Source organism: Lolium perenne, chromosome 7 (genome assembly GCF_019359855.2).
Source record: "Lolium perenne isolate Kyuss_39 chromosome 7, Kyuss_2.0, whole genome shotgun sequence".
Taxonomy (NCBI): domain Eukaryota; kingdom Viridiplantae; phylum Streptophyta; class Magnoliopsida; order Poales; family Poaceae; genus Lolium; species Lolium perenne.
In genome coordinates, this window is record NC_067250.2 from 316,608,481 (window position 1) to 316,622,068 (window position 13,588).

At 42.8% G+C, this 13,588-nt stretch overlaps 1 protein-coding gene and 1 pseudogene across 1 annotated transcript; one reads left to right on the forward strand and one right to left on the reverse strand.

Annotated features, from left to right (window-relative positions):
* Positions 1-787: 787 nt before the first annotated feature.
* On the reverse strand, positions 788-4,447 carry LOC139834040 (uncharacterized; annotated as a pseudogene).
* Positions 4,448-8,452: 4,005 nt separating this feature from the next.
* On the forward strand, positions 8,453-9,694 carry LOC139834041 (uncharacterized). Its single transcript, XM_071824423.1, has 3 exons — positions 8,453-8,718; positions 9,291-9,539; positions 9,592-9,694. The coding sequence occupies exons 1-3, from the start codon at positions 8,453-8,455 to the stop codon at positions 9,692-9,694; spliced, it is 618 nt and encodes a 205-aa protein (XP_071680524.1).
* Positions 9,695-13,588: the final 3,894 nt, after the last annotated feature.

The window sequence follows — 13,588 nt, forward strand, 5'->3', positions numbered from 1 at the left end:
TCCAATTTTGTCGTAAAAAACTATGCCAACAAACCTTATATGCGTGGAAAAAACGATTGGCCACAAACAACTCAATCGTGGTAAAAGAATTTTCTGGTTATCGCGACGGTCAAATTAGTTGAAGCGACAAACTACTGCGACAATGGAAAATTCTGTGGCCATAATTTATTTCAACACAAATAATTTTGGTGGCAAGAAACTATGTCAACAAACCTTATATGCGTGGTAAAAACGATTGGCCACAAACAACTCAATCGTGGTAAAAGAATTTTCTGGTTATCGCGTCGGCCAAATTAGTTGAAGCGACAAACTACTGCGACAATGGAAAATTCCGTGGCGATACTTTATTTCAACAGAAATTATTTTGGTGGTGCCAAATAGTAGCCACAATGGCCTAAATATTAGTAGCTACAAACAAGAGCGACAATTTAAACTATTCGTTGCGCCACTCTATCACAACGGCCAGAATGTTAGTGGAGAAAATCTATTTAAATAAAACCCTTGTTCGTGGTGCCAAGTTATCAAAACATGTGAACAAAACAGGTAGTCGTGGCGACTGAGACTTGACGCAACACTACATTTACCGTGGTAATAGCCTATTGCCACGTTAAAAATAAAAAATAAAAAATAGGGGAAACAAAAAATACGGGCATTGCATTAAAATATTCAAAACCGTACGTCAATATGTATATTCATACAAATCATAATTCTCATAGCTAATATGGATCAAATAAAACTCAAATATATCGTAGTTCTCCTAATGTAGGTGATGTACAATCCAGTGCATCTAATTATTTCCATTTCCATTTCCATTTGCATTTGCATGTCCATCCTGCAATCAAGAATAAAAGAAAGTTAAGTTCATGTCCCTAGCTAGCACATATCTGTTGTTTGTTTAAGTTCACAGTAAACGCAGCAACAACACATGGTGTAACATAAGCAGCAGGTGCAGCTAGGTGTTAGTGTGGGTGAAGACAAAACAGTAGTTGTGAGTCAACGCAGCAACAACACATAGTGAAACATAAGAAGAAGGTGCAGCTAGGCTATAGTGTGAGTGAAGCAAAAACAGTATGTACTAGTACCAATTTGCACAAGTTTGTGACTTACCAATGCTCTATACATTCGAGAATTTTGTAACGTGTTGTGCGCAGGAACTATTTTCTTAGCAGGGCTCTGTACAACTGGTGTTTGCTGGTTTGGAGTAATATTTTCTTTCAGGTTTGGCTTCTTAGAATTCTGCGAAAAAGATGTGCATTGTTAGGAATGCAAGTAAACAACTAAATCTTATGAGTTTGCAATCATATGACTATCATCACCTTATTTGTTTGCGTCTTCTGTGTTTCAATCTGCGAAAACGATGTGCATTGTTAGCAATGCAAGTAAACAACTAAAACTTAGGAGTTTGCAAGCATATGACTATCATCACCTTATTTGTTTGCGTCTTCTCTGTTTCAATCTGTTTGGTGAACTCTTCAAACTATAATTGAAACTGTGAAGCTAACTTTGCCATCATGTTTTTCTCAAATTCCTCTCTTGAGGTTCGCTCAAGTTCCATCATTCTCTCCCTATCAGCACGCTCTTCCTCTAACCTCTGCTCAAGTTGTTCCCTCTGACCACGCTCAAAATTAATCTTCTCATCCATACTACCACGTTCATCTTGTAACTTCTGTTCCAATTCTGTGACCTGCTGGCTGAGCTCTGAGTTTACCTTTTGGGTTGCACGAGCTTGCTCTTCAACCTGAAACTTAATCCTTTCAGACTTAGTTGGCAGTTTGGCCATGTATCCAAACCCACGTGGCTGCGATGACTTGCATTTCACCGATTCTTTATATGCAGCCTGGAAAATATTGATTCTTTGTTCAACTGAAACTGGACCTCCAGTTTCCGTTTCTCGGTTTTGAATGTCTTTAGATGCTTTTTCCTAATTACGAAAAAAAAACACTCACATCAGATGAAGAACCATACACGATGAACAACATTAAGTAAGTTTAGAGTAGCTTCTTAGTCAGTATACTCACGTAAACTTTTTTGGACTCTTCGGTAGTCCATGATCCATTCTTGCAGTGGGTGATTTCCCAGAGAGCAATGCAGTCTGGCTCTTCTCCAGTTTCCTTATTTCTCTGCAAGTAGTGCAACAATTACATGCTACAAACATTAAAGCACAGTGAGCAGTGAATCATGCAGAGTGAGTAGGCTCATACATTCTCAAAACTCAGTTGACAGTAGGGTTTTGATCCAGCTCTGTGGTTTGTCTTGAGTTTCTTCCAGTTATCCGAGTTATTTTGGCTGACTTCCTACACATTCAGTGATAAAAAACGAGTGAGACAAGCCATTTCATTATAGTACACAATTCACAAACTGTGAGCATAGAGATAACCTTGAATTTCTGATTAGTGCCAAAGTACTGAATCAACCATTCCCACTCTTCAGGTTGCAGATCTTCTGGAATATTTGACATTCTTGCATCATCTGTTTTGTATGCCTTGTAGGTGCTGCTTAAAGATGCCCATCAGCCTCTATATCGCTCTTTGGCAACTTTTAGAATTTTATCTTCTGTTTCAGGTGTATCTTCCAGATCATATCTGTCTTGTAATGCGTACAACAAACGGATAGACTTTAGTAATTCATTATGGACGAAAAAATAAGACAACACATGTGAGAAAGGTTGTACTCACCAACATATTTGAAACTATGAGTCGATAGATGTCAGGGTGAATGTCCGTCCACCTCCTCACTACAATAATTGGTAACCTTCTTTTCATTATGATAACGATGTCATCCTTGAATGAACGGTAGTTCATTCCTACCGCACCACCCAATTTATCAGAGAATGCAATATTTAGCTTTCCATCTCCATTGGCATGACGCTTCTTACTTGCTTTCCAACCTTTCAGTACACCTCACCCTTTCTTCTTGGGTGTGTCAGCGTCTACAGCCCAAAACATACACAAAGAATTGTATTACTGTGTAGTACATTGTAAGAAATGAGGACATACATGTAAAAAAAACTAGTACCGTCCTGTAGTTTCTGGCGGTAGCGGCGAGCATGGGAAGGCCATTCTGTAAGGGGGCACATGTCATCTTCACACACTGGAGCGCTAGATTGTTCTTCAGTTCTTGTATCAGGGTTACCATTTGCACCGATTCAGCAATCAAGTTTTGTATGCATTATATCAAATGTTCGACATATCTTTAATGTCAAAAATAAATTACCGGATCTGGCTTTTCCATGTTTTCTTATGTAAGCTTGTAAAGTATCCACCCTATTCTTCTTAACAGATCCTTTCTTTACTGATCATGTAAGCAATAAATGGACATAGCATTAGCAATGTGCACAATTCTGAAACCTGATTAATAATTGATGTACTTGTGTACCATTCGTAGCGGAGAAATCTGTATCTTCTATTTCATTTGAATCTTGGTCCTCAGTTGTTGCATCCCTAACTGCATGTTTATTTTAAATACTTGATTAGTTAAAACATGCATTAAAATGTGACCGGGAAAATATTTATTAAAGTCTAAACTGAAGGTGATGTGCGATGGAGATTTGGGATGAAAGCATAACCTGAGACAGTGTACCCTCGCTTCTTTCTGGTGGATACGCTTTCATCAGTACTCTGAGACCCTGGTGTTGCAATATCAACGTTGGGCTTCTCCTTAAACACATACAGGTTGATATTCTTCTCCTTATTGAGCAGGGATACCATTCTCTCCACTTCAGGTGCATGCTCGATGGGAACCAATTGTGCTCTGCCATGGGCATTTTTTACCCTGTAGTAGAGGTAATCAAACGCGCTATGGAAGCCAACAGTTTCAATCATACTGATCAATTCAATATAGCAGATGTCAGTCCTTTCGATTGTCATATCCATAACTTTTTTTGTTCTACCATCATCTTCGTAGTGCAGTTTAACTCTCCAAATCTCCTCGCCAGTCTACAGTTCAATAGAAGAAAAAAATTAGCACCAAAATAATCAGTAAATTCGCAAATCTTAAATAAAAGAATAGTTACATGGCTATGTAAATAAAAGAATAGTTCATAAAATGAAGCATGCATGTATTGTTAATTCTCAGTTCGATACACGATAAGAAAAACATATATATTCGCAAATGATCCACAGAGGAACAACATGATGAAAATTGACAGAGGCATTTTTCACATGGATAATGAGTCTCCCATCGTCACTACGGTGGTGCACAGCACGGCAAACTCGAATTACACATGAAATCCTATGATCTACTAGGTGAGCTTCATACACAGATTTACGCTTGGCGCAGAGGAAGAACTGAGAAGAACTGAAAAAACAATATCCAAGAAAAACCAATTTCGAGAACAGATTTACGCTAGTGCGGACGCGGGAGGCACGTCATGGCTCAGCATTTTCGCTGGCGCGGGCGAAGCAGCGGCGGCGGCACCTAACATGGCAACGATCCCCGCCGCCAGCATGTAATTCTAGGGTAGAAAAATCGGTGTGCTGCACATCTTAGCGGCCGAAGAGCAGATGACAAAGGAATAACCTGAGAGGATTCCATTGAATCCGGTGAGGACGATGAGTGAGCTCAGATCCAATCGCGAACAAACTTGCCGCGGTGTTTGCGTTTAGTTTGGCAGTCGTGGTTAGTTATGGAGATAGTTTAGCGGGAAGGTTAAAAAGATGGTTTTCGTTTTTGGTGGGAACAAAAAAATCGCAGAGTCTCCACGTACGGGCCTTTTAGCGGGAGGTTTTAAATTTTTGGCCAAAACTACATTGGTGGGAACGTAATTATTTGTTCAATGGTTTTTTGAACGTTAAGAAAAATTAAATAAATTTGGAAATTAATATTTGTAAGAAATATATGAAATATATATGCTTGCAAACAGTAATATTACTAAAAAATTTGTGTTTAATGATTAGAATGGAGGGAACAAATGGTGGCAGTGGATGATGCAAGAAGGGCTCTACTATTCTATCAAAATGGGAATTCCTGGCCTGGCGTTCGAGTGCGGAGGAAGCTGAGGCTAAGGCCTGCATTTCTGATCTGAACCTCCTCATACAACTACAATGCACCTCTTCTACTGTGGAAACGGACTTCCGAAGAACGGTAGAAGTTATGGTGAAGGGAGAACCTGATAAATCGGTGAGCTGGCCTATCTATTTGGAAGGCTAGGAACTTTTAAAGGTGCATCAATCTATTACTGTGACAAAAGTGGACAGGATAACATGTGAAAGTCTCACATGAGTCATGTAATGCCCCTAAACAATTATGTCATGCATCTAATTAGCTGCCGCCGCGTTATTAATATCTGCAAACGTCAAATTGCCACTGAAAAAATAGAGAAGACCAATAATCTTCATTGCAGATGCAGACATCACAGGGTTTTGGTGTTCAATGAACTGAAGCACATCAACTGCACAGGGATTTGGTGATCAATGTACTCAAGCACATCACTGTTGCCCCTACGATAAATACAGGCCTCCATGTGTTCATGATCTCATGCGAATGTCTTGGTTAGCAGTCTACTACAACTAGGGCGACACCGCCTGCATCACAATCTTCACGTCCAAGTGGCGGTTACGGGTGCTCCAAAGTGTAACGAGAAGAGCTTGCATTTCCTTTAAATGCCTGCCTTTAAGGAACTCCCGCCATGCATTCCTGCCAAAAATAATGCGGCCGTCTCTGTCTGTGTTGTACGGAACTGTGGTGAACGCCTCTGACACTCCGAGGCGTAGCCCAGCATGGCCTGAAGATGGAATGCCAGCGCTGTCCGCTACGGACTTAGGTAGTCTCTGGATTTTAAACGTGTGGATGAAAAACAAAAAGAAGTAGGTCATATAAAGGCACACGTTGTAAGCTCAAATTGTGTAGAAAAAAATAGCATTAGAACCATACGTACCATCTCATTTCTGGCCAAATTTGTCCTCGTCAAACGAGTCACATATGGCACTCCAATGTACTCATCTTTTGAGGCTAGAAGCTCACGGATGCGGTCCTTCTCGTCGTCATCAAGATCAGCTCTCCTGGAGACGATGATGGAAGAGTCAAATGGGTCATCCCCATCCATGGACTCCTCATATGTGGACTCCTCATCCGTGGACTCCTCATCAGTCCTGGGATCTGGGCCAGTTTCACTGCTTGTACTGGCGTCGTGGTCGTAGTAGTAGTGCCTGCGGCACATGTCCAGCTTGAACACCTTGACGGTGAGCAAGGCGTCGCCATCGAAACTGAAGAGGAGCAAACTGCCACGCTGCAGGCAGTAATTTTGGGCGAACTGCTTCCAGCCGCGCCCGAGGTAAATGTAGCCAGCTGCATTGAACAGCACATCCACGTCCCACAGGCTGCTACTCGGATCCTCCGCCTCACGCAGCTTCAGGCCACGTGGTTCACGGCCCTTCAGCAACTCCGCGAACTTCATTGGCAGCATCTGCAGGAATATCAAAGTTAAATAGATGGAAAAGAGGGCTTACAACAAAAAAAAGCTTACTGTTTGATGATGCATCAGTACTATAAATATGTAAACAAGTAGTACCCAGTAATCAGTTCTACTTGATCAAAGTTGAGCAATCAGGTTGTTATGCAAATTATTTGAAAAGATGAACATTCAGTGGGAGCTCAAATTTGCCATATCCAGTGAACAAATGCTCCAAGAGCACTTCTAGGGTCGATGAAGCGTACCAGTTTGTCCGATGGAGCGTCTTCTAGGGTAGTGTAGAACTCAAAGTCTAACAACTCCATCTTAACAGATCCCTCTGTTCATCATATAAAAAATGCAGCTTAAGTTTCGGCAAAATACTGTAGAATTGACATTTTGGTTATAGAGTGCACGTACTGTAGGTCGCGTCGTATTGAATGCGGCACATGCTCAGGTCGAACATCTTGACTGTGAGAACATCGCGGCCGTCGTAACTGCAGATCAGAAAATAAAATTGCTGCAGGCCGTACGTCCGGGTGAAACACTCCCAGCCGCGCTTGAGGAACATGCGGCCAGTGCCGTCGAACCACACATCCATGTCCCACGTGCTGGTACGCCGAATGCCAACCTCACGCACCTTCAGTTCACGGGGTTCACGGCCCTCTAACAAGTCCGCGAACTTCTTAGGCAGCGACTGTAGCAAAGGATAGAGCAGGCCATGAACATCATTACACCTAATCTGACAAATATGACACCTAAACTGAGTACCATACCAATTTGTCAGATGAAGCATCGTTTATTATAGCGAAGAACTCGCAGTCCATCGTGTGCAAGCCCGCCTGTTCATCGTACAAAAAAGTCTGACTTCAGTTACATCTAGAAGACAAGCCAAAACAGCAAGGTTCCGAAACATGAGTAAACGCATTCTATAAACAGCAAGGTTCACTAGAAATTTAGGACTAAATGCAGTCTAGCAGCAGCAAGGAGTAAAAGAGCTCACATTGTACTGCTGAAGAGAAAAAAGGGAAATTACTAAAAATAGCTACTGGCCCTAAAAAGGGTAGAGTGAGTGAGTACCAGAGCTCTTACTTTCAACATCACAAAGTACCTACCTATAAAAGTACACACACAACATCAGCTACCAACATCATTTGGGCACCTGGAAGTATCAAAATTACATGAAGGTACCAGGGACGGAGCTCCCTTATAAGCTGTGGTGTTAGCTGACCCTAGTGACACTAGCAAAACCTTCAGTAATTAGTGTTAAATAATACTAATTTTATGGAGCAAGACCCAACTGAAAAAGAGAGAATATAGAGTTAACTACAGTGCCGAAAATTCCTAGCTCCGTCACAGGAAGGTTCAGTCCAACATCTCAATATGATGCATGTAATTGTGTAAGTACCATCTCAATTAGTAATAAATGTGTAACACACCAATCAATCATGAATGACATGGAACATAAAAGCGTGGTACCATCTATATCTAACACAAGATCGCACAACTCTTTCCTGTCGGGACAAGTAGGGCACTTGTAAACGAAAAGAAAATTAGTGTTTGAACTCAAATTGTTCTGCAATCGCATCCAGAAGAGAAGAAGAAGTAGTAACCTGAGTGCCGCCCGCGATGGATCTTTGGTGAATCGACGCGATGTGGGTCAATCTACAGCGCGATGAGGACAAGGGCGATGATGGCAGTCGAGAGAATGCGGCGGCAGAGAGGGATGGTGAGCGAGGGGAGGCGAGGTCGAGAGATGGATGGCGCCAACGCGTGGTGGTCTCCCTCCTCTGCCGAAAGGGGGTTTTTTCGGAGTAAATTTTGGTAGGTAAACAAAGAGGAGGAGTGCGAACTGGACGTGACAATACGAGAGGAAGATGCCATCGAAAACACTTGGGCCCACATGTCGGTCTGTTACCACAAAATGTGGGTACATATCGGAGGGGCAGTTGCCTTTTTTACGGTGCCTCTCTCAACTCCCCACCGAGTCGTCTTCCATCCCCACCCCTGCTTTCTCCTCTGTTTCTCCACTGCGCCCTCTTCGGCTTCCTCCTACGCCACGCCATGGAGGGGGATGAACTTACCAACCAAAGCACTGAAATCCGCAAGATCATCGCACATGGTACGACCGAGATTGAGGTCATCTACACCGACGACAGCTATGAAGCAAGCAAGACTGTAGACATGTACGAGCAGTGGCTAAGCAAGGATGAATACAAATTCATGGGCCTCGACTTCAAGTACTGCGACCCGGAATACGAAGATGACTGTCGCATCGCCGTCGTCCAACTCGCGATGAAGAAGCATGTACTAGTCTACCAATGGTCAAGGTATATATGTAGATTCGACTTTTTCAGCCGGGCTTAAAAACCCTCTATCAATCTTGTACTGCTATTGAAATATGAAAATCTGCTGTTATGTACTATAGTAGAACTTCCATAATTTTGTGTTCAAATCAGTTGTAAAACCAGGTTTTACACAACTTCTCTCATCTAGATCTGATGCTTCATACTAGTTCATTTATGTTATCTATCAATCTTGTTGATGTGGTTAGTTAGTTGTTATTTATTTATGTGCTTCTAGTAATGCTAAATCACCCTCACGAACCTAGTACTACTCATTCATCTTTATGGTTACAATCTCAACTTCCAAATCCATTTCAAGGTACTGATATGAACAACAATAGGTACTTCCATTCAAGTTCAGACTAAAATTGTTAAATGACACGTAGAAATGAAATATCATCAAATAATTTCAGTGCATTTCACAACTCACTTTCAGTATATTTTTTTTCACAACAATATTTAACATTTGTCTCTCTTTCAATATTTTGGTGGAGCAGTAGCGATCCGTGGTGTCCGAAACTCATGGATTTCCTACGTAGTGGTGTACACTTTGCTAGCATTGATATAAGAAATGACAAGAAAACAATGAAGGAAAGTTGGAATATTGAGATACCAGGTGAGTGCCACATTGATCTGCAGGACTTGTTCAAGCTTGAACGCGATAGGACTGGGATGGCTAACATGGCAGTCGCCCTCATCGACAAGACCTACAAAGGAATGAAGAAAGAATTTCCATCTAGCCAGCACAAGTTCTGGGAGAAGAAGCCCCTCGATGAAATTAATCTTGAGTATGCTGCTAGAGATGGGTTTGTGGCGTACGAACTATACCGTATAATCCGTCTCTGCAACTATGGACAGCGCCACCTGCTACCTCCGCAAGCAACACCAACAGCAGTGCAACCCAGTTCAACTAGCGGCAGAAAGGCTTCTGCATCGAGCTGCTGCAAGGGAAAAGAATTGACCAGAACCAAGCGCTCTAGGGGGGATGAAGGGTGGACATACATGCACATCACCGATGGGCATGAAAAATGGAGTGACGCGGCTTGGGGGTTTCTTACTTATGATCAAACAAGCCCTATTCGTTTTCCTGGGGTCCCGTGGGATAAGTGGCTGGAGGAGGAGAAGAAGACGAAGAAAGGTTGGAGTGGAGATGCCCTAAACACACCCTAAATATAGCTCGATGTTCTGTGAAGTGTATAGTTGTAGTTTGTGTTTTGTCATGGGTTGAACTACTTTGTGTAATGGCTATCAGACCAATGGTGTGTTAACTTTCAGAAATGTTAGTAAAAAGTAAAATTATACTCATCCTAATTCATACATGTAATGCAATAATCATAATTCAATCATACTTCAGATAGGATAATATTTGGCTGGGAGGTGCCGAAACAAGGGTTTTAGGGGGGGGCAAGGGGTCTAAGATGCCCTAATATAGATCTAAACACCTTTGATGGGGCCAATATTTGGCACACTTGTGCATGGTGGGGTGTCCCACCCTTTCTACCTTGTGTTTTCTAGGTTGGTTCTTTGTTTCATGGTGATCCCATGGTTGGGAGGTGCGGAAACAAGGGTTTTCGCGGCAAAATGGGTCTAACATGCATGCCCTAATATAGATCAAACCACCTTGGATGGGGCCAACATTTGGCACACTTGTGCATGGTGGGGTGCCCCACCTTTTGTACCTTGGGTTTTCTAGGTTGGTTGTGTGATTCATGGTGATCGATCCCATGGTTGGGAGGTGCCGAATTAACAAGGGTTTTACGGGCAAAATGGTTCTAACATGCGCTAGTATAGATCTAAACACCTTGGATGGGGCCAATATTTGGCACACTTGTGCATGGTGGGGTGACCCTACCTTTATACCTTGGGTTTTCTAGGTTGGTTGTGTGATTCATGGTGATCCCATGGTTGGGAGGTGCCGAAACAAGGGTTTTAGGGTCAAAATGGGTCTAACATGCCCTAATATAGATGTAACCACCTTGGATGGGGCCAATATTTGGCACACTTGTGCATGGTGGGGTGCCCCACCCTTTGTACCTTGGGTTTTCTAGGTTGGTTGTGTGTTTCATGGTGATCCCATGGTTGGTAGGTGCCGAAACAAGGGTTTTAGGGGCAACATGCTCAAATATAGATCTAAACACCTTTGATGGGGCCAATATTTGGCACACATGTGCATGGTGGGGTGAGGTGCCGAAACAAGGGTTTTTCGGGGCAAAATGGGTCTAACATGCCCTAATATAGATCTAAACACCTTGGATGGGCCAATATTTGGCACACTTGTGCATGGTGGGGTGACCCACCCTTTGTACCTTGGGTTTTCTAGGTTGGTTGTGTTATTCATGGTGATCCCATGGTTGGGAGGTGCCAAAACAAGGGTTTTAGGGGCAAAATGGGTCTAACATGCCCTAATAAAGATCTAACCACCTTGGATGGGGCCAATATTTGGCACACGTGTGCATGGTGGGGTGCCCCACCCTTTGTACATTGGGTTTTCTAGGTTGGTTGTGTGTTCCATGGTGATCCCATATGGTTCGGTGGTGCGGAAACAAGGGTTTTAGGGGCATCACTTGTGAAGCACATCTTAGGGTATTGGGAAAATTGGGAGCACGTGCTGGTCTGATTTGGCGTCACCACATTACCCTAGAATAGAAGTTTCACTTTGAAAAAAGTTTGACAACCTCTTAGTACACTGAGGTCAACCTAGGTTTGACGAAACACTCAAAATTTCATACAAAATTGAAAATTTGTTGAAATCTTTTCAAACCTTGTGTATTGGCCAATGTGTGGCTAACACTTTCCATGGAAAATAACAAACTAGAAACAAATTTGTTTCCCTACCAAAGCACTCCCAAAAGTGAGGTGCGTAGTGAAAGATCATGCCCGTCTACCCCGAACGGGCAGTACATCTTGACCATTTTTTTGATCTAGCTAACTTGAAATGGACTGAAATTTGGCACAAGGGTGCATCAACATGTGGGTAATGATGGTAGCATGCTATCTTGGCACTTTGATTTGAAAATTTTCAAAAATTCATTCCCTAAACTCAAGAAGAGGCATCACTTGTGAAGCATGTACATCTTAGGGTATTGGGAAAATTGGGAGCATGTGCTGGTCTGATTTGGCGTCACCACATTACCCTAGAACAGAAGTTTCACTTTGAAAAAAGTTTGACAACCTCTTAGTACACTGAGGTCAACCTAGGTTTGACGAAACACTCAAAATTTCATACAAAATTGAAAGTTTGTTGAAATCTTTTCAAACCTTGTGTATTGGCCAATGTGTGGCTAACACTTTCCATGGAAAATAACAAACTAGAAAAAAATTGTTTCCCTACCAAAGCACTACCAAAAGTGAGGTGCGTACTGAAAGATCATGCCCGTCTACCCCGAACGGGCAGTTCTTGACCATTTTTTGATCTAGCTAACTTGAAATGGACTGAAATTTGGCACAAGGGTGCATCAACATGAGGGTAATGATGGTAGCATGCTATCTTGGCAGTTTTGTTTGAAAATTTTGAAAAATTCATTCCCTAAACTCAAGAAGAGGCATCACTTGTGAAGCGTGTACATCTTAGGGTATTGGGAAAATTGGGAGCACGTGCTGGTCTGATTTGGCGTCACCACATTACCCTAGAATAGAAGTTTCGCTTTGAAAAAAGTTTGACAACCTCTTAGTACACTGAGGTCAACCTAGGTTTGACCAAACAATCAAAATTCCAGCCCTAATCATGGTATCAAATTCTTTGAAATTTGAAAGAATTTACATACTCGATTCATTTTTTATTTCTTTCTTTCTTACTTTCTTTCTTTGTATTGAGACTCCATGTTAAAGGTGGAAAAGGTTTGTAAACAAATATCCTTCACTATGTGTGATCACTAATTCGTATTTAAAATATTTTATAATTTTTAATACCCATACTGAAAATTCTATGCCTGCCCCTCCGTCATGCGTGGGACCCATGTCAAAGTAATGGGAAAGTGGACTACATGCATGAATCCACGTTTTCGCACGCACGCGTCAACCAGAGGAAACCCAAACGGCAGCATCTATATCCATCGGCCCCATCGTCTCTCCCACCCGCAACTTCTCTTCCCCAATCTCTGGCGAAAAACCCCGCTTGCACCTCCACCAGCGCACCATCGACCTCCTCCCCTTCCACCGAAAACCCCCAAGATGAAGCGTGTTCACGGAGACGAGTCGGAGGCGAGTGCGGTCATCGATGTCGGAGGTGAAGGCGATGCTCCGGTAGTCGTCGACGCCGCGGAGGCGGAATCTTCTTCCGGAACCAGAGCCGCTCTTCGCCGGGCCGTGACCGTGGAGGGCTCAGCCCAACCGGCCGTGGTCGCCGTCGCCAATGAGGCCAAGGGCGACATCCTCACTGCCGCAGCACAAGCAGATGGCCAGGGCTTCGACCCGAACGACCCGTACTACCGCGACTCCATGCAATACCGCCTACTCTATGGCCCCAGAGAGTGTGACGAGTTCGAGGAGGGGGCCTCCGACAACTGCAGCGAGGTACTCTACTATTCTGATCGATCCCATGTTTTTCTTGATCTTACTGTTCACCCTAGGGTTTGCTCATAGGATAGATTGACTTGCCCAGTCTGCTACTTCTGGTAGAAATTGATGATTCTGGGGTTCTTACTCATCTGATTTATGGGTTTGTAGTTACTAGATTTGTAATATTTGATGCACGTCTTGATTCAACTGTACCAAAGTACCAACCAAATGATTTATGGTACCATGAATATTCATGCATGTTTCAAATTAGTAGATGGCACTTATCTTAATTAGGTCATGATTCCTTGTGTGTTATGAATCATACCTGCTTAGTGTAATGCTCACTGCATTTCAAACT